The sequence below is a fragment of the Dermacentor andersoni genome, chromosome 9 (genome assembly GCF_023375885.2).
Source record: "Dermacentor andersoni chromosome 9, qqDerAnde1_hic_scaffold, whole genome shotgun sequence".
NCBI lineage: Eukaryota > Metazoa > Arthropoda > Arachnida > Ixodida > Ixodidae > Dermacentor > Dermacentor andersoni.
In genome coordinates, this window is record NC_092822.1 from 59,057,103 (window position 1) to 59,081,615 (window position 24,513).

At 46.1% G+C, this 24,513-nt stretch overlaps 1 protein-coding gene across 5 annotated transcripts; it reads left to right on the plus strand.

The window, feature by feature from the left end:
- The first annotated feature begins 1,463 nt into the window (after nt 1-1,463).
- On the plus strand, nt 1,464-24,195 carry Strip (striatin interacting protein). Of its 5 annotated transcripts, none has more exons than XM_050175927.2 (17): nt 1,464-1,554; nt 1,913-2,003; nt 2,078-2,152; nt 2,794-3,049; nt 4,854-5,029; nt 6,079-6,206; nt 6,285-6,473; nt 8,791-8,901; nt 10,843-11,205; nt 12,709-12,780; nt 12,905-12,979; nt 15,575-15,672; nt 16,133-16,360; nt 17,529-17,595; nt 19,033-19,137; nt 21,605-21,809; nt 22,435-24,195. In XM_050175927.2, exons 1-17 carry the CDS (start codon nt 1,549-1,551, stop codon nt 22,731-22,733), a joined length of 2,544 nt encoding a protein of 847 aa, XP_050031884.1. In that variant the 5' UTR covers nt 1,464-1,548; the 3' UTR covers nt 22,734-24,195. The 5 variants fall into 5 exon arrangements, with proteins under 5 accessions (XP_050031884.1, XP_050031886.1, XP_050031885.1 ...); XM_050175929.2 differs by having other exon boundaries at nt 12,908-12,979; XM_050175928.2 differs by having other exon boundaries at nt 8,794-8,901.
- Nucleotides 24,196-24,513: the final 318 nt, after the last annotated feature.

Consider the following 24,513-nt stretch of genomic DNA (forward strand, 5'->3'; position numbering starts at 1 on the left):
CGGAGGTGGACAGGCAGCGCAGTCGTGGCGATCCGCTTCGTTGAAATCGGTGCGCGCGCTATGGGACTCCGGTCAGGGGTCACCAAGGGTAGCATGAGAGCGCCCATTAATTCGACACCCTGATCAGAACTGATGTCGACATCCGGGGATGTAGCTGAGAGATTCTAATCGAAGGCTACGCTTGCCCTGTTTGCTGAAGGTGCATCCGTCCACTGAGGTCCGCGATTCGCCAGGCTTGTCGGGACCAAAACCCACGAAGACATGCCATGAACGTTCAAAAGAAAAAAATAAAGTTTTCACCACCACCACCAAGTAAACACCTTGCAGGGGTTTGCGCGGGAGTTTTATCATTCGCCAGTGTCGGTGTTAAAGCACATAGTAACAGTCAACCTTCTTAGACGTACCTGTAACAGTATACAAACTGCGAGCGAAAAAGAGAAGGCACGTTCCCGGCGTGCCCTCCTCCCCCTTCCCTGGCTACCCCCCTGATACTTAGTTAGCGGCATCAGTGGTGCTAAACGTTATAAGAGGGTAAGTGCTGCTCAGTGGGCGTCAGCAGAAATTTTCGAAAGCGCCACATAATATTGCGATGCATTTAGGCTTAGCGACAGACAGCTCGAGCTGTTAGCTGGTGATCGCCGGGCTGTTAGTTTGTCCTTAATAATGTCACTTACGGTATCTTGCTCTGCAGGGGAAATGCGCAAAATATGTTTTGGAGCTACAGACAATCCCACTATTCCGATCGTTGAGCGCGCTCTTTTAAGAATAAAGTACATTTTCCAATCCGTTCAAAAGCAGCAGCAGGAGTGTCACCCACCTACCGACATTCCAGCCATCGAGCAAATTAGTAAATATATATTCTTCAGGAAAGGCCACTTACTCATTCTGCAGAAAAGGGGCATAGTTCCACCACTTAGAAGTTCTTCGTTGCGTGAAGTCCTACATGGTGTAAGTTCAAATTCACGAACAAGTTACCTGTGAAAGCTGCACAGTTGCTGCCTGTGAAAAATGGCAGTGGACCGGGGAGTCGTCTGCTGTTTGCCATTGCCAATGGACTTTGCCTTTCACCGATTTTGTGTGTGTGTGTGTGCGTGTGTGTGTGTGCGTGATCCTCTTTTTCTTTTGATATAACCTATAATAATATCTTACAATGTATATCTTTTATAGGGCGTGTACGCCAATATCGAGCTCAATCTCGAAGGCCACGCTTTTGCTTTTCTACGGGTGGTCGAAAGCGGTCGTTTTCAAATCGTTTTGAATGATTTGAAACCTGTGAAAAAGAAGACGATGACATCATGAACGCCATGTGTTTGAACCACGAGGTTTGAACCACGTTTCAACGAACGTTGGTTTGAACTAGAGTATACTCTACAGCTTGAACGGCTACATTCCTGTCTGCTTGTATGGATATCTGGATACGACTCCGTTTCGTTTTGAGTGTTCCGCTTCCGGCGCTTTTGGTTCTCTGCATCATCGAGCGAGCAGTTCTGCGGCTGCTTGGGCTTTGGTTGTATCTCAAGTAGATGCAGTTGAAACCTCATAAACACAATGGAGGTGAGCTTTCTGATTGCTTTTTATATATCCCTATATAAAGGCGCTGTTTCTTGGTTGCGGTGCGTTAATCCCGTTGGGCCATTTAGCAGTTTAAAGCATATGAAGGCCTACGCTAAAGTTGACACTTGCACAGTACGGTTGCGATGTTTTGTCGAGCTGCTTGCCTCGTGTTCGTTGTGGTCGTCAGTTGTTCGACATATGAAAAATTGTATGTGTCGAGTTTCACGGCCCATGGTAGGTCCAGCGGTATGTTTACCGCAGCGCAGCATTGGGCAGTGAATGACACGATCGATCGTCTCATGCGCACGGAAGTCCATTTCCTCAACTAACGTGTTTCACTGTTGAATCCCAAATTCAGATAGACAACTACTGTTTTCAGCAGTCCGGGGATTCGCCCGATCTGGAGTTTGTTTATGATGACGCCGACTCGCACGAGAACGAGATCGCAGGTGAGTCTACCGCGTCCGAGCTCTGCTTTGCGCCCGTCAATCGCCGTTTACACCCATGGACTGTTCCCTTTCAGAGCTCTACACGTACACAGAAGAAGCCGAATTTTTTCTCAACATGAAAGCGTTTGAGGATACTATGACGGAATATGGTATGTACAGCAGCCGTGGCTATGTTCTCATAAGCTGGCGTACGGTTCCGTGAATAGCTCGGCTTCCCGACAGTGCCTTCATTCATTCGTCTAGCCGAAACAGCGCATAGGATGTATTCTTTGTCTTAGCATGCAATATCCTACACGTTTGGTTCTTTTGGCAGTCAAATGGTATTACTGGTTGATGCGACTTGGATGCGCCTTTTTGTCGTAATGGTATGTGAAATCATTTGGATCCTGAAAGTAACCGCAGCTTGTCATACAAACCTGCATTAAAGCAACACTGCCGCAGCGGTCGTGGTGGCATGACCGAAAGACAGTACACTTCGAAGTGTCCCTTTGATTTCAGTTCCCCTTCTTATGGCCAACATGCTGCCACAGGTTGGCCAACTAATGGGTTAATGGAAGGGACTAAAACCTGCCCACTTTGAAGTCTCCCTTTTATGTGAGCTCCCATTGTGTTTGCCAACGTGAGGCCAGATGTTAGCTGGTTGGCCACTTGTTTACCACTGGTTAGCCGTCGAGTGTCCAAGTGGACACGTCACTGAAACGGTTCACTTTGAAGTGTCCCTTTGATTTCAGTGACAATTAGCTGATTTTAGCTTCTTTACCCAACATCACATCATATGCATCTGTTCCAGGATTTGAACCAAAATGGTACACACTAGACGAAACAACTCGACAAGATGTTGCACTGCGGCTGATGGATGGCGTTGATGTCAGCCCCCGCACTGCACGGATGCAGGCCGTACGTGCCGTTCTCTATGTCATGCAAGGGGCCTTCGGGGAGTGCACAACGCTCGAGGAACAACCACAGAGGGCACGACAAAACGTTTTTCTTCTATATCGTCATGGCTTCTTCCATGTCTTTCTGCAGCTGCTAAACATGGAAATCGAGTAAGTCAGAGCATGCGTCTCTTATCCCTTTACACTGGTAAGGAAAACCAGCAGTCACGCACTTTTTACCATGACAAAAAGTGCTTTAACTTTTGGCATTCATGTTTGCAGTGCAGATTTAATACACACTCATGGATAAAAACTTAATACACACGCACAAGCGCTGGACATCAACTGAGTTTATTTCCCTGTTACACAAATATATATAGGTAAAACTATCATAAAACATATGTAAGTAAAGCTATCACCACTGCACACATGCTAAGTTTTTGTTCAGGTATTTGAGCTCTTTTTGTGACAGTACTGTGTACGGGACGCTGACACATTTGTCTTGGTTATTGCTAATAGCTATTGCTTCAAAAATTTATCTGCTGGACTGGTCTTTGCCCCTTACCTAACGCATGTGTAGCATTGAATGCCGCAGTGCAGAGGCACCTGCGGCAGTGGTCTGCGGAATGTCTCCCCCACTACCTGCGCATCTACTGGTGCCCGAATTTACCATGTGACCAATGGGTGCAAGTGAAACAGCGCGGGCCAAGAGAAACACGTGACTTGCTTTGTTCCTTGCACAGTAGCCGTCGTGTCCTGCAGGAGAAGCAGCGCCGGCCAAACTGGGCACTGTCTTAATCGCAGATTGCGGAAGCACCATGCAATTGTGTACCTAAGTCTACCTAAGTTGAGTACCTCTTATGTGCTCAATCGATAAGTCCTGCTTGCTTTCTGGGGAGTTTTATGGGACATAACTTGTTCACTGTGCGTCTCACTTTTTGTAATTCCCTGTTGTTCTCATTTGACTTCACTTCAGGAACAGCTGTGTACTAGCCTGTTAAAGAGACACTAAAGTCAAATACTGAGTTGACGTGAACTGTTTAAGTACCATTCCAGAAACCTCGCAACACTTGTTTTGCGCTAGTAGAAGGCTTAGTTCACGAGAAAATTGCATCAAAGGGTCTGTATACCTTTATCGCAAGTCAAATCTCCCACCACCTAACTGGGGGAGTGGTGACGTTGCATAAGTCATCACCGCCATTTGCTGCCGTTGGTAAGTAGAAAGACACCTGACAGATGGCGGTACAGTTTTTTGCACAAAACGTAAACTCGCGGTCATGTAAAAAACAAGCCAGGACAGAGTGGTGGATTCGCCGCTGCAGCTGCTTTTAGTGAGCTGGCATGGACCGTTTGGGAATCCCGTAACATTACATGGAAGTGGAAGTCTCTGCTGCTTGCAATTTGTGCGGGTTTCGCGAGCCAGCAAAACCATCGCAGCATTACACGATAACGAAACTACTGAAATGCGAAAGCGCCGGCGACGTAGAGTCAAGCGAAAATGCAACCTTTCGGCCGGCCATGTCTTTGTCAAGGGTAATGTCAGTGAGTTCTTTTTCTAAAGATGAAATGGAACTGGACAAGCAGCATTTTCTTTTGTCTTATAATGTGATACAATGATGTTTTTATAACAACTGGTTGAGTACTAGTGGCAGAATTTAAAGGAGGAGTGCTTTCGTAATCGGGCAAGCACTTGAAGGGCCCAGGGGAGTCTAATCGTGTCCTGCATTTACCTCAACTTCTCGATTACTAAGGCTCTATTCATGATAATATTGATGCCTTAGAAATTCTCGAGCACTAATCTACCGCTTCAGCTTGACTTAATATTTGCCTTCAGTGTCGCCTTAAGCTTTATACTTACGTATTCCACCGATAAGGCTTGAATTATATTCTGGGGAATTTTAGGGAACATAGTGTGGCTTTTTTGTGCCCTTCACTTTTCATAATTTCCTATTGGTTTCATTTGGCATCACTTCAGGAACAGCTCCGCTGCCACGTCCGCCCTAAGGAAGCCAGCCGTGTCATTGGGCGACAGTACAGACCTGAGAGCAATCCTGAATGCCCTGTACATATTCGTCGAAGTGATGCGCGTCTCCTCAGAGACTGACACTGACGACATGAAACGAGATCGCGCGAATTTCGCCAGTGAACTGGGTAAGCAATGCCTCTGGTATCTTTCTGTCTTGCCCACACACCGTCCTAGAAGGCTTTTACATTGCACAGCTCACGAATGTGAGCAGGGCGAGTTGCTGCTAAGCACGTCATTGTAAGTTAGCTTCCTGACAACAGTATCTAGATTTTGATGGAGGCAGAAGGCAGAAATGCTTGTGTACGTAGATCTATGTGCATATAAAACCCTGCTTGTCAACCAGTCATTACCAGAAGGGAAAACTTAAGCTCATGTCAAGCAGTGAAACTGTGTTTTAGAAGATCAATAAACTTGTGCGAGTAATTAGTTGTGTAAGATTCAGGTGTAACAGACTTCAATGAAATGCTCTAGGGCAGCCTGCAGTAATTGAAGGAGACAGAAGGAGGATGGTGCTAGCTAGAAACAGATCTAGCCTTGCAAAATAATGCCAGCAATTGCTCTGCTCAAGCATCTCATATTTAACTTGTGCAAGGTAAGTATATCACGGAGTTACATGCAGTATAAGCGTGTCACTTATCATGCTTGCTATACTCTACAAACTGAAGTGACAAAAGCTACTGGTACTATCACACCGGATTGAAATGTGGACATGAAAAACAAAGTATAAGGTACATTTCTCTTTCCATATTGGATGGTAAGTGTGATACACTAGAATGATTCATTCAGAGACACCTGGTTTATGCCTTTAATGCTTTTTTTTTCCCCACTTACGTTATGATTGCTCATCACAATTTCAAGTCGCAATACTTCAAAGGCATTCTACTTCATATCTGTGCATTTGCATTTATTTTAGCAGTATGTAAGGAATTGTTTCACGCAGATAACAAACATTCTGATGCTTATTGGGGGCTCACTAAGCACTTTCATTCTCATACAAAAAAAAACCCACCTTGCTCTTGTTTTGCTTCCATTGACATCATATTATCAATCACCGTTTTAGCTAATACTAGGTATCTGGCAAGCATCAACAAGTATGTGATTGGTTGTCTGTCTTGTTCTGTGTGACTGTCAAGCTTCATTTTTAAGTTGCTCTGCTTCCACACACTTCCTGCAGCCCAACCGATCCTGGGTGAAGAGCTGCTGGCCATCACTCTGTTCCAGATGATCATAAAGTTCTGCAGTGGTGCGACCCCTCACTTCCCGATCAAGAAAGTTCTACTGTTGCTCTGGAAAACCATTCTGGTCAGCCTCTCTCCTGTAGACGTGTAATCTGTGTCGCAGTCGAGGCTGCCGGCCTACATCAACGCAATGTGTGTACAGGTTTCCCTAGGTGGGACGCCGCAGCTGCGGGCAATGAAGGCCCAGTACCGGGCAGCTCACCAGCTGCCGCCCGCGCCCGAGGACACGGTGGAAGTGGCGCGCACCATGCGTGCCTCTTCGCCTCCGACCTCGGCTGCCGACCTCATTGAAGCCCAGCAGCAGCGAAAGACCAGCCGGCCTTTCAAGCGGGTTCGTATTCCCTCACGGGCCTCTGTTTGTGGCAGCCATCCCCACTGCCGCTGATGCTGCTGTCACTACCTGTCTTTTGCCTGGTGTATCCCTTTATAAGAGCGCTGGCAACCACAGTGATAGCCCAGTGGCTATGACACCACTCAAGCTGCTCAAGCTAGAGGTAGCGGATTAGATTGCAGCTGCGGCAGCCGCATTTCCATGATGACGAAATGCAATAACACTCTTGTACTTAGATATAGGGGAACATTAGAAAACCCCAAGAAGTCAAAATTAATCCAGAGTCACTGTGGCTCTTTTTCTCTTTTTAAAGTGAAGCTTTCTTTGCCTCTTCCTTCGACTTTCCCACTGCTGCTGCTGCTGCTGCTGCTGCAGCCGCCGCCGCCGCCGCCGTGCACGCCCTGTCAGGAGTCTGGGGATGATTCAGAGCATGTATATACATGACAGGCGCCAGTAAGAGAGGGAAGGCCACAGGAGAAACTCATTTTCGCTCCACCGCGTCGAATGTGCACAATGCCCTCTGGAGCTCCATGGCCATCGCCACATTAGCCACTTGACAACTGTAATTATCCGTGACTCCCCTCAGAAGCATTGCAGAAACTGCAGCTCTTCCCTTTCTACTAACATGCCAGGCCAAAGGCAAGCAGATATAACTGTAGAGAGTAGGGAGGAGAAGAGGCAGTTCCCATACAAGAAAAGGGGGGGTGGGGAGGTGAAGTGAGACAGCAAGGAAACCCTACACACAGCTACAGAGGTTGCGGGGAAGCTGGATAAGTTTAAGTTCAAGGTACAATACAGTACGTTGCTGCTATTTCGCCATGCAAATATGTCAAGTGAGGAACTTATGTAGGGCATGCAGAAGTAGAGCCACATTAATTGAAGCGCACCGCAGGGTCCAGGATACGCTACGGAAGCGGTCGACCATCAAATCGACACTTCTGTGCCCACCACAGTAGATCTGCGGCTATGGCATTGCTAGAGGTCATGGATTGTATCCCAACCGCAGCAGCCGCATTTCAACGGGGGCGAAATAGAAAACGCATGTGCACTTAGATTTTGGGCATGTTAAAGAACATCACGGTGTCAAAATTAATCTGGAGTTCGCCACTATGGTTTGCCTCATAATCCAGTTGTGGTTTTGGCACATACAGCCCCATAATCAATTTAAGTTTAATACTTCTGTCACAATGCAGTGTTCCATGTGAGGTAATGACAACGCTCAACCCTTTCAGAGGTTATAAAGTATGGCGCACAACAATACCTCAGGCAAACACCCCCCCCGTGTGTTCTGTGTACTATGCAGACAAACAGCAGTGATGCCCGCAAGGTAACGTTTAACATCAACTCACCACTGTAGTGTTAGCCTAAAGAAATTAAGCTTTAGCCGTCAACATCACCGCTAATTATCATCAACCAAAGCATCCAGCACAGAAAGCTTCACTTACATTGATTCCCACAGTGCGTGGGATCTGCCTAATATTTCCTTTTTTTTAGGGAGGGCTGAAACATACTTTTGATGGTGTACAAACTGTAGTATACACTTCTCACGCAAAAAATAATGGCGCTTAACTACTATGAAGGTTGCAAAATATTTCCAAAATGTTTTAATTTGATATGAAATTGATGTCGAAATGCTGAACCTGGCATCATCTACATTGTCATGACAGCGCAGGATATGTTGTTGCTGTGTAGCAGTAAGGCCAAGTATGGCGATGTTGTTCGCAGCAAAAATAAATCAAAGGTGCTGTGTGCAGTTCTTTCAGCTATGCCATTGCAGCCGCAGTTATCACAGGAGTGTATTGTGCCAGCGTATTGCGACATCATGACCCGTACACTTTCTGAGCACTAAAGCCGAGACTGGGTCGTAGAAACAAGTATTGGACTCAACCATTTAGAGTTCTCCGATGCTTGTCAGTATATTTTCTTGCGTTTTGAGGGCTCGGCGTTTGTTTAATGATTCTGTTCAGTGTTCCTCTAAAGGTGTTCAGCTCGGGTTGTGATGAGCTTGGGAAATAAAGCTCAGTTGTTAAGAAGTAGCTCCACTGGTGAAGTGCCTTCTGTATTATAGAACTTAAATGGCGGGAAAACCAACCTGTGTTGCACGTTTATGTTCCACTCTATCGACATGATATGATGATGTGTCCTGACATTGCAAAGCATTGTATCAACTCTGTTGTGACTATGAACTACCTACCACTAGAAGGTGGCAGCTAGAGGGCTGTACTAGTTGCTTCTGCTGTCATACGCGTCTTCGGAGTGGATCACTTGGTGACGAGATGACACCTGCATGTGAATGTTGTCTACTCCTCCTTCCCAGCAGCAAAGCCTGGTGAAGCAGAGCAGCATGGATGACTTTCAAGACCTGGAGGGGGACTCAGGCGCCGACGAGGAACTCAGAGATATGGAGGAGCGACAGTTGATACCCATGGTAAGAGCTGCTGTTGCAAATCTAAGAGAGAAAGTGAGAGAGAGAGAGAGAGAAGGTCAGTCTGAGGAGGGTGCCCCGTGCCTGATGCTCCGCACAGGCGTAAAGGGAAAAGAGAGAAAGGGGAAGGAAAAAAACGGGAAAGTAGAGAAGGACAAGGAACGCTGGTGCTGTCCGATAACCTAAATGATCAGTGTACCTGACTATTTCACAAGAAGGCACACACATATGCAGGGTGTTTTATTTTAACATTGACAGCATTTTTAAAAATTACCCCAGCGTTTAGCACAAATATACTAAGTGAGCTGGAATACTCGAAGAGGTGTACTTTACTTACACTAGAAATCAATACACGTAATATACTAATTATCAATGCCTGAGAAATGAACTTTTCCACTAATTACTTTAGCAAATATGCAATACAGGAATTGAAGCCAGTGATTTTGCAAGGCATATCCACTTGGAACAGATTTTGAAACTAGCACCAGTTTTGTGATAGGCACAGTCAGAACACTCAGTGAAGGGATGCTGGAGATATCTGTGCAGTGTGCCGGGTAATGGCTGTCCGTCGTTCCTGCAGCGTGCGAGGATTGTTCCTCATACAACCATCCTTTGAGTGCACCCCACAGACATCAGACAAACAAGAGGTCATGTGCTGTCATATTGCGCATGAAATTGCAATGTCATTCACAGTTATCATCGTAGTTCATTTTCTCACTGCACGGTTACTTTATGGACACCCAGTATATATGTATGTACAGTGCTCAGCGATTCAAATGTGATACTAACTTGGTCACATGGTGCTCGGCACTTCCTGCGCCATTGATGAGCGCTGGGTTGACCACTGGAAGGGGCAAGTTCGGTCAGAAGATGCAAAAAATTATTTCGCTTTAATTGTATGCCACAATGCATCATCTCGGTGACCCCAGCAACCACCAGCAGCACATAGTGCGCGGGCAGCCGTGCACTCCAAGTATCTCATTTGAATTGCTGATCACTGTACGTACACAAACTATACACCCGTATCATATTTTGAAGTAGCAGGGCACACAGTAGTCGATGCTAGCGATCGTGGGACTAGAGCAAGCCAATGTATCACGACATAACGACGCATGCGCTTCCTCGTATGTGAAACCAAAACTTTATAGAAGCGAGGTCATAATTGTAAATTTAGCTTTTCTCTGAGCCAATTTACCCAACTAATCCAAACAGCGTTGCAAACAATGTGTACAAGCAGTGTTTACCTTTATTATTGACATGAAAGATGGAGGCGTGACACTCGTGACAAAACCATGCTCAAAGACGAGCCCCGTCATGTGCAGCGAGCACTTCATTTTCATTTGAATGGCGATTGGTAACATGCAATGCAGGGAAGCACACCTGCAAATTGGGAAGAGGGCTTGCTGTAGTAAACCATTCTGGGCGTCCTGACGCTCACCAGTATCTTTTATACATGTTAAAAGTTTCAAACCTTCGCCCTTACGTAAGAGAATGGCAAGCCAAAAATGCTATGTCAATACTTCTTTAAGCACAGCAGATTTTGCGGCTCCCTTTATTGTATGAATTAGGTTTTCTGCCTCCTGTGTGTGACACATTCCTGAAAACAATCAAGTACTGTGACACTGAATTTGGTCTTTCAGCTGCTGTCATTGTTCGTAAAGGGGGCAAAGGACCCCTCAAGCCATCATTGTACAGCACAAGACCTCTTAGCTGGGCAAGTTTGTTAATGTTAAGGGGAAGAGCTCTTCAGCGATGAACAAGACGAACAGCACAGATGATGGGACAAGACAGGGCTGTCCTGTCTGTATCACTTGTCCCATCGTCTGCACTGTTGGTCATGGTGATTATTGAACAGCTTGTCCTTTCACCACCTGTTACAATGTACTGTGGTGAACCAAGCGAAGAAGTCGGTTTAATTCAGTTCAATTCCAACTTCCCGCACAGGACACCCCAGCCCCTGGTTTGCCAGAGGACCCTGAAGCGGCGGCGGCTGCCCTGCGACCATCGACCCCGGCACCGGGATCCGCAGAGGGTCAAGGAGGGGAAGTGCCGTCCCAGCAGCCGACAGGCTCCAGCACGAACGAACAGCCGCAGCAGGGCGAGGAGACCGGTGGCTTTCCCTCAGTGCTCTCGCAGGCCAGTGCGGCTCTGGGGCTGCCCTGGGTGCCCAAGGTGCGACCCAAGGACATTAAGGAGTTTCTAGACGCGACGCGGCTCAAATTTGTTGGCTACCAACTGCCCGATGACCAGACCTCCCTGGCGGGCCTGCCGGAACCTATCCACGAGGGACTGCGGGTGCTCAAGCAGGTGCAGTGATGCCTCTCGTAATTGTGAATAATGTAACTGTGTTGCTATGGTAACTGCATGTGCCGTAACTGTGTTGCCATGGTAACCTTCTGTGTACCGGCTACAGTGGCTCAGTGGCTATGGCATTGTCATGCTGTGCACAAGGTAGGGGGTTGGATTCCCGGCCATGGTGGCTGCATTGTGATGTGGGCACGATGCAAAAAACACTCAAGCACCGTGCTTCGTGCGAAAGTTAAAAAACAAAAAAAAAGGTGGTCAAAATTATTCCACCGCAGCTTCCCTCCTTGCCCAATGTGCAGCTTTGGGACGTTGAATCCGACAATTTAATTTGCCTAATTTAGATTTAACCCTGCTTGCGCCTTATAGCCAGGCAAGGAAAACAGCTTCCATTGTTAATGGCGGCACTGGGTTTCAACTTTGGTGGCTGTTTGTATATTTTCTTTCATATTGGCATTGAACAGTGTGTGTATCCGGTACGACCACGTGCCCTTCTAGATCGCTGTAGTATAGTCTCATTGCTTATAAGATGTATACACTATGTTCCACTCTTCAAAGGTACAGATAGCTTGTTTTCAACCATTAGCTACATTTGAGACATGCGATCAAGGCCTGCAAATTATTTTTTATACATGGATGTCTGCTTAATGCGTCATTTCAATCGCTTTTTCTCAACGTAATGAAAGAAATTTTGCAGTTATAAATTGCCACTTGAATTTTCCTTTTAAGACTGGACCATGCATTCCGTTAGGATCACTTTTGGGCCTCATTACTTTGGTGCCGTTTGAGATCTCTTACTAAAATGACACTTTACATTACGAATTGTATAACCCCGCTTGTCATATTAGCTGTGCTTAGTGGTGTAGCACTGTTAATTGACTTGACGAAATATTTGGACAACCTCCATGCAGACACCCAAAGCAACTTGAGAGGTTATGTGAGCTAGCGAGTTTTGAGTCTTGTCCTGTACAGACCTTTTTTATGCTTGTTTTATAAACAGAGTTCCTGAAAAAGTTGAAACAGTTCTGGTTAAGCCCTATGGAGCAACATAAATTACAATATCCTATAAGTATATAAAACCTTACAGCTGGCACCAGTTCTGCTGTATAGTGAGATAGTATGACAACTGAATTTTGTTGCTGTGTAGAACAAGAAAGCTGCGTACATGGATGCGTTGGGCATATCTGTTACATCTGAACACATCAAGAACATGGGCCCATAATATATACTATGGGACAAAATACTTACTTTCCCTTGGCTAACTTGACTGTAAAAAATGCATGACTTTTCTGGGATCGTAAACACACTAGTGCCAAAACATGGATAAAAGGGTCTGTTTAGATATACATCGAGTCATTAGAGCTGGGAGAACCAATGACAGCTGCCTGTATAAAAACAATAGTCCTTCGGCTGCAAACATAGGTACATTGAGTTAGCGTATGATCTTGACGTTTCGAACACACTTGTTGCATGTAAAATGAGCCCACCAATTTTTATTTCTAATAGCACATGTACACGTCACTGGCCGAGGTTCAGATGAAGAAGGAAGAGGACATCGCAAAGCATCCCCTGTCGATGGTGAGCGGAAAGATATGATTCTGATGTGCCATGCCACCCAACTTGACACCAGTGGTCTACTTCCTGACAAAACGTATTTGTTCTTTTTTTTTTCCTGTTTTTGCTTTCTTTGCTTTATTTCTAGAAGGAGCAGGAAATACCAGCTACTCCAACTGAAATTCTGTACCAAGCCATGCTACCTAGCATGCCGCAGTACATGGTAAGCTCAAGAGAACCGTGCATTTAATATTGGAATCACACCTTCATATACTATATCTATTCAATTCTAGCAAGCTGCCAAATCGTAACGTACTCTCAGTTTTGATAGGTTCAAAGTAACGAAAATGATTTGTGCCCCATTGATGTGCACCCCAGTCACACAGGACACTTCCGATGAGCTCAGTCAGGATTGAATTTCTTAATTGTGATTGGTTCCCTTTCACAGCTTGCACACAAAGGAGTCTATCGCAATTGAAAATGCCCCTGCAACTGGGGTATGATGCGCATCTGATTTTATGGCATGTTAAAAGTTGTGTGCCGCCGATTCCCGCAATCAAAACAAGACGAAACCTGCACCTCCAGAGAACGGGCGCCTGTGCAAAGTGTTATTGGCCCTGACAATCAACTATTGCAGCAGTTTACAAATGTGAGCTGCAGAAAAATGCCACAGCATTGAAAAACATCTGCTCGGGTCTGTTTCCCACCACTGCTCGAGCGAATGAATCGCCTTCTGCTCAAAGAAAACAGCTAGCATGATGTTCATAGCAAAACATAGGTTCCTTATTAGCTCATAATGTCAATAATACTGTTACGAGAGGCATACCACAATTAATTGCACTTGTGAATCTCCGCACCGCATGGGTTGCACCTTTCTGTCACCATTGCTGTCGCAAGTATTGGAGAGTTTGTTTGAGCACCAGCCGGCGACACAGGTCGGCAGCGTCCATTTTGTAGTCACCAGCGCCCATGTTCCCCTGCACGCGTCAGCGGCCGAGCAGGCAGCTTGCAGAGCAACCAGCAGGGGCATTTGCTGGACGTTGCGGTCTTTGTGGAAGGAGGGCATGAGCACTGCAGAGATGCACCAGCGACTTGTAGCAGTGTGTGACGAGCAGGCAGCATACCAAAGATCTGTCTACAATTGGGTGGATGGCTGGAAAGCGGGCCGCGTGTCACAGGCAAAAGGGACCAGTCCCGGACAGCCGCCAAATGTGATGACGACACCCAACATCACACAGGTGGAAGGCACCACTATGGAGGACAAGTGCATCACATTCTCTGCATTGCCCTGACTTTGGTCTCTTCCGACTATCACCTCTTCAAAGCTATAAAGAGACTCCTGTAGGGTCAGCATTTCACTAACATATGCAGGGGCTGCAAGATGCTACCCGGGCATGGGTGTACAGGGTGTTCAATGGGGCTGGTTGATTCATCTTTAGAATAAAAACAGGAACAGCACAACGCAGGACTAGCGAGAAAAGAGCACAGGGCAGAGCGCTGACTAGTCAGCGCTCTGTCCTGTGCTCTTTACTAGCTCGTCCTGTGTTGTGCTGATTCTGTTTTTACTCTATGGGTGTGCAGCAGTCCAGAAAATTGGTTCCATGAGCGCCAAGCAGGACTCCCTCACCGGTGGGAGAAGTGCATTGCTCTTCCGGGTGATTACACTGAGAAAGTGGACATTCGGACAGATGTGTAACACCTTTCCCCCTTGCCAGAAAAGAAAAATAAAATGCAGTTCATTGTGGTACGCCCATGATAGTATGCAACAGAAGGGACAGTATCATTCATACACTACAGTCGAGTAACTCTACAACAAATGACCTGTATAACGAAGGAGTGACTATGTCCCGGTTCTATTGTGAGCTGTGTGGTGCGCAACTTTAACAGCGAAGTGACCTGCATAACGAATGATTCCGGAGGCCCCAAGCAATTTGTTATGAAGTCCTTCTACTGTAATCACTATTGTATGCCAGTCGACCCCTGTTCTTAGCCGGTGGCTTATCACTGTGTGACATTCCTCTTCTAGTAATTACATTTTCAAACTGTGCAGACATAAAAGATTTGTTTTATTATATTATAACCAGAGCTGCTGCAAGTTCTGCATCTTTGGTTATAAATCTCTTATAAAGGTTGAGCTATTGCATCATAGTAGTAGAACTACCACTTCAGTAATTCATGATCACCCTAAAGCTTTGATGTATGCCTTGTTTTATTCAAGTAGGTGCTGCAAAAGCCTTCGATGGGGGCAGAGCAACTTCCACAAAAGGAGATATTGCAATCAACCCGACTGTAGCGAAATGCTGCCAAAGGACCCGTTTCAGTGCCTTCAAAAAGCACACTTTGAAGATAATGTAATCGAAGGCCATATTTTGTAAACATTGTTTTCACTGGAAGCCACGACACCACAGTCCCTAGGATTGGTTCACCAGAAGCGGCAGGACAGACGATAAGAAATGAAAATAATACTTCCAAAATGTGGCCATTTGTCCGTGAATTGAATGTGGACTTGCCAAGGCAGTTGTACTACCATCACTAACCACAAGGCCAGCAGAAGTCAGAATGAGGTCAAATTAACTGACAACATAAACCACTAAAAGCTATACGCATAGATTTTTCAAATAGGTTGCATTTAAATTTGCAGTTTCTTTCATTTCACTGCGTAGGTACAGATAGAAGGCAATTTTTTTCCCTTACATCGTATTCAAGAATTCTTTATATCGACATTAACTGTAACAAAGTTGAAATGCGTAAGGCACTGCTTGACTTGCGAATGGCACAGAATTTTCTTCACAGCCCTGTGCTCTCGTTACCTGTCCAGATTGCGCTGCTGAAGATCCTTCTCGCTGCCGCACCGACATCCAAGGCCAAGACAGAATCTGTGAACATCATGTCTGACGTGCTGCCCGAAGAAATGCCGTAAGGGTCCCAGTACTTGGCATTCCCACGAGGCAATAGTTACGAAGTGTGCTGACAAAAGCAGCTCATAACAAGCACAGTGCTTGCATATTACTATGTCAGCTCACGTGAATTGCAAGAGAGCTCTCAATTTTTAGGGCAATAGCTTTCGTTAGCTATTTGCCTGGGTTTTTTTGGTTGGCAGATGGCAGTCTAACATGATAGAGAGTAACAAGAATGAGGAGAGCAAAGAATTGAAAAGAAAGTGCGTGTGCAGAAGATCAGATAGAGGGAGGTACCTGATTGGTTGGTGCAGGTAATGATGTCGCGCACGGAGGAGGAGGAGAGAGGTGTGAGCATCAGGCTGCATCCTCTCCTCATGAGAAACGCCAGCAGGTTAACCGGAAAGCCATCGCCGACTTTGACTGTCACCTTCGATGGTTCCTGCAGGAATGTTTTTGTTTTCTCGCCCCTTTTGCAGCGTCACTGTTCTGCAGTCGATGAAGCTGGGCATAGATGTGAACCGACACAAAGAGATCATCATCAAGGCCATCTCGGCCATCCTGCTGCTCCTGTTCAAGCACCTCAAGATCAACCATGTGCTCCAGTTTGAGTACATGGGCCAGCAGCTCATGTTTGCCAACTGCATTCCCCTGGTGCTGAAATTCTTCAACCAGAACATCAACTCCTACATTGCGGCGAAGAACACGTGTGTATAGTGTTGCTGCTGCCCTTGCGTTCCCGACTGTGGTGTGGCTTTTTTTTTTTTTTTTTTTTTTTTGCCTTTCCGCTTATTGTTAACATTGAAACTTGAAAGATTTGTTTGGTCCAAAATTTTAATGCTATCCTTTTTCTTCTGTGCCGTGTACCAATCACTCGTGAAAGAAAACACAAAATCTGTGCACGCTTGATGATTAAGTTAACATTTCTTTCATTGTCTTGTTTCTGGTGCTTGAAGCACCTCGTACGTTGCTGTTGGACATTGACTTGGCTTGTCCGACAATATCATCGGCTGAATAAGTTTTCCTGTGGGAATAAGAGCAGCAAACTGTCGGTGAAGCATTGCTTTTGTTTTTCCTGGAAATTGGGGTCGGCTCACAGAACCTTTTACTAGAAGCATCTGTAGGATGTCAAGTTGTGAGCAGTTGCTTGTGTGACAAAAGCCATAGGGCATGTCATGCTGAGTACGTTGGCTTGGCATGGACCTAGTAGTGCACTATGATGCGTCAGGTCGTAAGTACTGCACGGGCAGTGATTTTGCGCAACCTCTGAGATCACACTGCTCTGTTGGCTGTAGAACATGTGAAATGATCTCTGAGGCCATGATTTTGGCATGCTGCAGTCGTCACCAGCTTGACATCAGAGATGTGGAGTACATTGAACTGACATTTATCACAAAAGCACAAAGCTTCACAAAGTTTTTCTCCTCAGAGTTCTGACATAACACGAACAAACATTACAACACTCATTGACATTTGCATACCAAAGCAATGATATACATGACAGGGGGCTTAAAATACCTAAGAAGCCTTTAGAAATATCATAGGATGTCGTACATGAATATATGCAAAACCCAAGTCATCACAAAAGCCATAACTAGGAAGCTTTGTTGCATTAGTTCTCTACATCGCAGGTGAAGGCAAAGTCAACCTAAACACTTGCACTTTCAGCTTCCTGTCATTCTCTTGTTGGTTGCCATTGTCATGGTGGTTGAGATGTATGAATGATGGCATTGCCAGATTGCCTTTTTATTGTGCTAAACTGTTTTTGTGAGATTATGAGATTATGCAAAACCCAAGCCATTTCAAAAGCCGTTACCAAGAAGCATCAGAAACGCTGATGGTCTCCTCCCCGCTATCCTTTCTTTCTCTGAACAGGGTATCCGTGATCGACTTTGCAGCATGTGTAATCGGGGAACAGCCAGAGTTGACAGCAGAGACACTGGTTTGTACTCACTCTTAACCTTTGAAATCTGCATGAACATATCAGTTTATGGCATTTATAACAAGAAGAATGCATGGTGTTGCTACATGGCAAAAATCGGTAACCTGCTGGATTCACGGTTACTAGCTGTATCAGCATTGGCATGAGATTTGCGCAGTATCATTCTGTTCATGTGCTCGTGTCGTACTATTGCTTGTCCTTCTGTCTGAACGTACTGCATTAAACTCGTGTAAGGCCCACTCTAGTGCAACGCCTGCAAGCCCCCTTTAGAGCTGAAGAAAGAAAAAAAGTTTCACTGGGCATCAGGCAGATGCTGGTTAATTTCCACAATTCACCACTAGATGGCACGGTTACTGTCCTGCCAGCAATGGCATCATCATAATCACTGCATCCCACCAGATCATAGAGCATAGATCCAGTGCACTTCATTCAATGGCATCGGCTGTGCTGTAGCACGTTGTTTAGCGGCATCGTGCTTTCAGGCACATTCTGCTGGTGAAAATGGAGAAGCACCTTAGCGTACGCTGCAGCCTTATGACTCTAGGAGATTACGTTCACAGAACAACATGGTAAATGTGCTGCTGGGCGGAAGCTGAAAGTGGGCGAAAAATGTGTGCCTTGCTTTGCGAGGGCGCCAGTGACACGAGTTCGCCATGCTATGATGGTAGCACAAATGACAAAAATGACTGAATAAATGTTTTCATAGTCGGCTGCTAGCGGTTGCATTATTCTACACCGCAGTTTGACCGCAGTTCGAGGCTTCAGTGAGTAGCCATAAGCTCGCCTCATGCAAGGCCCCACACCCCGTCAGATATCTGGAAAAGAGGCGCTGGCCTTACACGAGTAAATACGGTATTCGTACAAGTTGCTCGTAAGGTCCCACTCTGCCGTTACGTTATGGAACCTCAGCCTGTATACAGTAGAACCTTACTGATGTTTCTTGTGGTGCCACGAAAGATAAAGCTAAAGAAAAAAAATGAATGCTACCCAAATAAATTAATGCAGCATAGTTTTCCTTCAAGATGGTTTATTTGGTTGAACTTTTCCTTTGCAGGTCTGGAAGAAAACAAAATCTCTGTTGTTGTGAGAGGCATTACTGTGAAACTTTATCGCAGCTGGTTAACTTGGGCTTCAGACTCTTGCGCACATTTGTCGTGACAGCTCACAGGGTCTGTGTCGCTAACAATGCTCACTACTACAGTCAAACCTACAGTTGACACGGAAATAGGAAATTATCAGATATAAGGAAGTAAATCTAAAATTTGGTGGGCCAGTCATTGGCGTTTATTTGAATGTGTTCTCCTACTATAACAAAACTGAAGATGGAGAATCTGACACGATATCAGTTTCACATTTTTTTCCTTTTCTCTTGGGGCCGCAGCGTTTGTGTCTTGTTTGTATTCGACATGGAATGTTTCCTGTCACGGTCTTGCGCAGGAGATTGGTGAGCAGCAGCCATACTGTTGGCGCAACATGTTCTCCTGCATCAACCTCCTGCGAGTGCTCAACAAGTTGACCAAGTGGAAGCACTCGCGAATCATGGTCAGTTGCCAAGTCATGGTTGTCTGCGTTGCTGTGTGCAGTTACGCTTGAACCACATTATAACGAGACGGGGAATAACAAAATAATGGATATAACAAAGTTAATGTAATTCCCCTTGAAATCCCCGTAGAGACCCACGTTATTTAAAGCCTCGTTTTAACAAAGTAAAATGGTTCTGCCAATGGATATAACAAAGTAGACTCGTCTCAGAAACCTAAAGTGCCGACCGTGGTGCACTGAGCAGATCAATTTCCGCCCCATTCTGCACTCGTTTGGCTCAGCAGTTCAAGCTCCACATGTCCATGATGATACTTGCACACGGCATGCAAAAAAACCAGCATTTTCGCTTCTCTTTGTCTCACTATGGCGCACCACGCTGGCTGACACTGCTAGGTGTGACCTCCTAGATTGTGCGAAACCAGCACGAGGCGGCGAAGCCAAGTAGGTGCGCACACAGAGCAGTAGAGCCACCCTACACAGTAGACATGGAGTAAACTCCGACAGCGAAGCCGCGACAGTGGCAAGGCCATGAGAGAGAGGCGTATCACAGTTTCGCTTTCACGGGCCGAAAGTGTTTCTGGTGCTGTGCCAGGCTCTGTCGGCCGCACGCTTTGACGGGTTCGCAACATCACGCAAAAGTGAAACTGTCTCCGAAAGTCACTTAGGTCGCCCGAGAATACCTCCTTAGCTGCGCGCTTAGGGCACCATGATATGTGCCAAGTTCTGCTCGAGTACAACAGACCTCGTTCACATCACACCGTGTTAGCTGTTCTCGTCGACCGCGTCGCTGTTTCGCCAGTTTCACGACATATGAGCGAGCCAAGTGGAAAGCGGAAGCGAAAGACCATCACATTGGAACATAAGGATGCTATTGTAAAGGCTGTCGTGTCAGGTGCAACCGCGTAGCGGTTCGGCAGGTCACAGAGCCGTAGCATTCTTTGCAGGTTAAATGTTGTACACAAAAGTGGGTATATACTGCAGTAAAGGGCAATAGTCAGTATAACAAAGTAATTTCTGCTTCCCCTTCAACTTCATTATAATGAGGTTAGAGAGTATATTTTAATCTTTACTGTAAACTAAGTTTTGCAGATATCAACCTGACAATCCCTTTAGAGGTTGCTTTTCGCATTAAGGGTAGTAATTGCTTCTCTGAACACAGCTTCCATTCGGAGAGCACGAAGCGAAACCATGGAACCTCTTCTACAAATTTTCAGCATTACATAATTAATTACATGCCAATGTAGCCTTCCAGGCGCTGCAGTTGCTAAGGACACAGTAACTCCCTAATTTATCTTGCGCACGGAATGTGTGTGAACGCACACCATGTGGACGTTTGATGACACTCACTTATCAACTCTTTTTATTCACGTGCCATATAGACTCGTGTAAGAGCCAGACTTTTTTTTTTTTCAGAATTTTGATGAGGTGCAACTTGCATGGGACCAAACCTTCTGGTCAAAATGGTGCCAGCGCAGTCGGTGACTACACCGCACCCTAGATCCCCGAATGTACCATTGCATCAAAGTTCAACGTGCAGCTCTTGCCATCTAGTATAGGCACGAAGTGTACAGCGCGTGAAAATTTGCCGACGCACGCATGTGTCATCGGGTCACCGAACGCAGTTGCCTGTGCGATTGAAGGTCTTCTTTTTTTTTTCTTTTCTTTTTTCCCTTCAAAATTTTGGGCTGCCAAGTTGGGGGTGCTATGCTTACACGGGTGCATCCCTTACATGAGTCTATACGGTATATATCCACGTTGCCACAGTCACACTCCCACACACTCGCTCACATTCACCAGCATTCAAGCTTCTGTCTGACCATGCTCCTGTCCACCTGTGCTCATAAATATGCAGTATGTGTAAGTGAGTGTGCCAAGTCGTGGCACTTAAAATGGCCATTACCAGAACCCTCATACTTGCTCAGTTTCACACTCACAACCGGGCACATCCCCTGGCATCCATTCACGTTCGTGCCAGCAGACACAGCTCTGGAGTGAGTGCGAGGCTTGCATTCGCAACCAGGTTAGCCGACTTTGGCGAAAGGGTTCCCCACATCAGCCACCGTCACGTTATCCCTATCGTTGTGTATAAAGTACCGACATCACATCTGGCAAATTTCATCGTTTCCTAATTTACCACTTTAATTTCTGTTCCGGCAAAGGCAAAGACCCATGCAAGACAAACGCAGACTGTGAACACTACAAACAATCCACGCTCTACCAACAGCAAAACTTGTAAGGCACCATCGGGGTGTGACTGGCTGCTACCTCAGCTGGAAACCATGGGAACGCTCCCCCGAAGTGGTATGCAGCTCCCATTCACCATGTGCGCACATGTTCCAACTTTGCTGCGGTGCTTTAACAAAACAAGCAGGCACCACTTATGGGACGGTGCACTCCTACAAGTTCGGTTCGACACTTGAGAGCAGGCAGGACCGTACACGGCTCTCCTGACCCGCTTCATTTCCAGATGCTGGTGGTGTTCAAGTCGGCACCCATCCTGAAGCGGGCGCTGAAGGTGCGCCACGCGACCCTGCAACTGTACGTACTCAAGCTGCTCAAGATGCAGACCAAGTACCTGGGTCGCCAGTGGCGCAAGTCCAACATGAAGACCATGTCTGCCATCTACCAGAAGGTCAGGCACCGCCTCAACGACGACTGGGCTTATGGAAATGGTTCGTGCTGCTCCGTCTCTCTCTCCACTTTTTGAAGGCCAACTGCTATGAAATTTTGGACCGTGTAAAAAGCCTTGTTCCAGGCAGTGTTGATGTAGAGCACCCTCTATCCAAATGTTTAAGTGCAAGTGAATGTTTTATGAAAAGCTAGTAAAATAAGATGTTTTGATACCAAAAAAATCTGAAGAAAATACCGCCGTTATGGCTCGCTGGAATTGACAAAGAGCCCAGAACATTTGAGAACTGGTATGGTGCCTCTACATGGCCTCTCAGATCAGGCTGTGCTTATTGTGCACTGGAAATCTTGAAGGCAATGTGCTGGTATATTTGGATCCTATCTGCTAACCACCTGGTGCATTTGTTGTCTGCTTAGGCGCTATTTAAAGTCTGTTAACAAGAAAATTATACATTTACCAGCCCTGCACCTTTGTCAAGGTTGCTTCGATAGTAACGTATACACTACTCATTTATACCCAATTCAGCCAAAATAATATTTCATTGCAGTTAGCATCTTTGATCTTGCTTCACTGTATGATTTCCTGCCTGCATATTTCACGGAACAAGAACAGCCTATATGTGTTTTGGATGTTAAACCCCACAGTCTTTTCTTGTTTTTTTACTTCAGACCTCGACGCGCGCCCATGGGACTTCCAAGCCGAGGAGTTTTCACTCCAGGCCAACATCAACAACTTCCACACCCGCCGCTATGACAAGCCCTCTTCTGCCTCCCACCAGCAGCAACAGCAGCAACAACAGGACCTCATCGGCGACTTCCAGCCTGTGGACAACAGCTTCCTCTCGGTGCTCGGGCGGGAGGTGGAGCTGAGCCCCGAGTTCAAGCTCCACTACCAGCAGTGGCTGCAAGGTGATGTGTTCCGCACCAACGTCGACTGGGACCTGCTGCTGTGCCCAGGATACCTGTGAACGTGCTTGCTTTTTAGCATCGTCCACTTTCCTTTTCCTTTACACTCATCATCGTGATACCTTGATTAGTCATTCTGCTCAACCCAAGCATCACTCATTGGCTTTTTACTTGTCTTGCAGTGAAGCAAAATGTGCAGGTTTATTGTTTTTAGTATTTTAGTCTCTGGCATTGTTTCCATTGGACATTCTGTGCATCTCACCAAAAGCGTCCAGTGAAGGTCAAACAAGCTGAAACAAACACAGCCCCTTGTGGCAGGCAAACCCATGTGTCATGTGCGAGAGTTCTCTGGCCTACATGTGGGTATTGTAGGCAGTTGGAGCACAAGCTTCATCAGTACCGTTCATTGTACTGTGTGCACAACAAACACACTAGAAAAGCAGTGACACTGGTACTTGTGTGCTGCCATCTTTATCTCTAGCCCAAAGAGAACATAGGAGAAGCGCTGAAATGGTGGGTATTGTTGAGCAGTTCTCAACCCCCCGCCGCACACACACACACACACACACACTTTGGGTATTGGCTAGGGCACGTTGGCGAGATAGCTGGTTTGGATTCATAATAGACACGGAGCAGTGCAATACGACAGAGACCAAGAATAAGAAAGATGCAAGCACATCGCTAACTTTCAACAACATTTTATTTGATCACACATGTTATTTCTTATTCTTGGTCCCGGTTGTATTGCGCTGCTCCGCATCTATTATGGACACTTGGTATACTCTGGAATTGCTTTGCACAAGGTTCATTCTGGCTTAATGCTATGGTTTTGTCCTGCTGTAAAGGCCAGCTGCAACAAAATTTCATTTTGGCTAAATATATCGGTTACATATGAGTACAGTCAACGACCGATTTTTCGGCCATGCCCGATAATTCGGACATCTTCGCTGCACCGCCACGTGCTCCATAGAGTCAATGTATAAGAATGTCTGAAATTTCGAACGCAAAAGAAAGAACTTGCGTCTTCCGATTTTTCGGACATTTTGTCATGACCACAGGTCCGAAACGGCATTAATCGAAGCCACCACCGCCGCCCTTTTGATTATCTCGCCGCCTCGAATCGGTGCTCCCGCACGTAGAACCGCTGGCATCTGTAGCCACCACCATAGAGTTTCAACTCTATGGCCACCACCTCGGTTACACTAGGCCTAGCTATTTCGACGTTCGCTACCAAATTTCTTGCTGTTCAGTGCTGTGTTTTTTTTATTGAAACAATTAGCCGGCTGTTAGCAATGGCGCCGACTCCGACTTTTTAATCCTCGCTCTGATGGCTTCGCAGCTCAGAGAGCACGGCGCGTTGCATAATACCGGTTCTTGAAAGTCAGCTTCGTCTCAATACAGCACCTTTAAGTTGCATAAGCGAAGTATTGCGGTGAAGCATATCATGATTGGGTAGGGGCAATTCTCATGGGACACGGCATGTATTCCTTGCTTTACTGTGTCGGAACAGAAAGAAAACGAAAACGAAAAAAGAAACGATAGCCTTGCCCGGAACGAAAATGTAACCGAAAAGTTATACATTATTTTGTTTCGGATTGAAACCGAAATATCTTTATCGGTTTGCGGTTCGAGCGGAAAGTCTGCAATTCAAAACAACTGATTTCAGGCTACGCCCGAATTAGAGCGTATATCTCGGGCAGGAATAGTGCGAACGATAGCCGGTAGAGCGCTCCACTAATCTAAGCCTGTTGCTTGGTGCGCTAGCAAATCAACATCCTAACAAAACCCAGGGCTTGCACGCTGAAAAGCTTATCGTTTTGTTCTTTACTGGTACAATGCTTT

Coding starts and splice junctions, on each gene's coding strand:
- Strip (XM_050175927.2), top strand. Junction 2,004..2,077: donor GCACGAGAACGAGATCGCAG/GTGAGTCTACCG, acceptor GTTCCCTTTCAG/AGCTCTACACGTACACAGAA. Junction 5,030..6,078: donor GAATTTCGCCAGTGAACTGG/GTAAGCAATGCC, acceptor CACTTCCTGCAG/CCCAACCGATCCTGGGTGAA.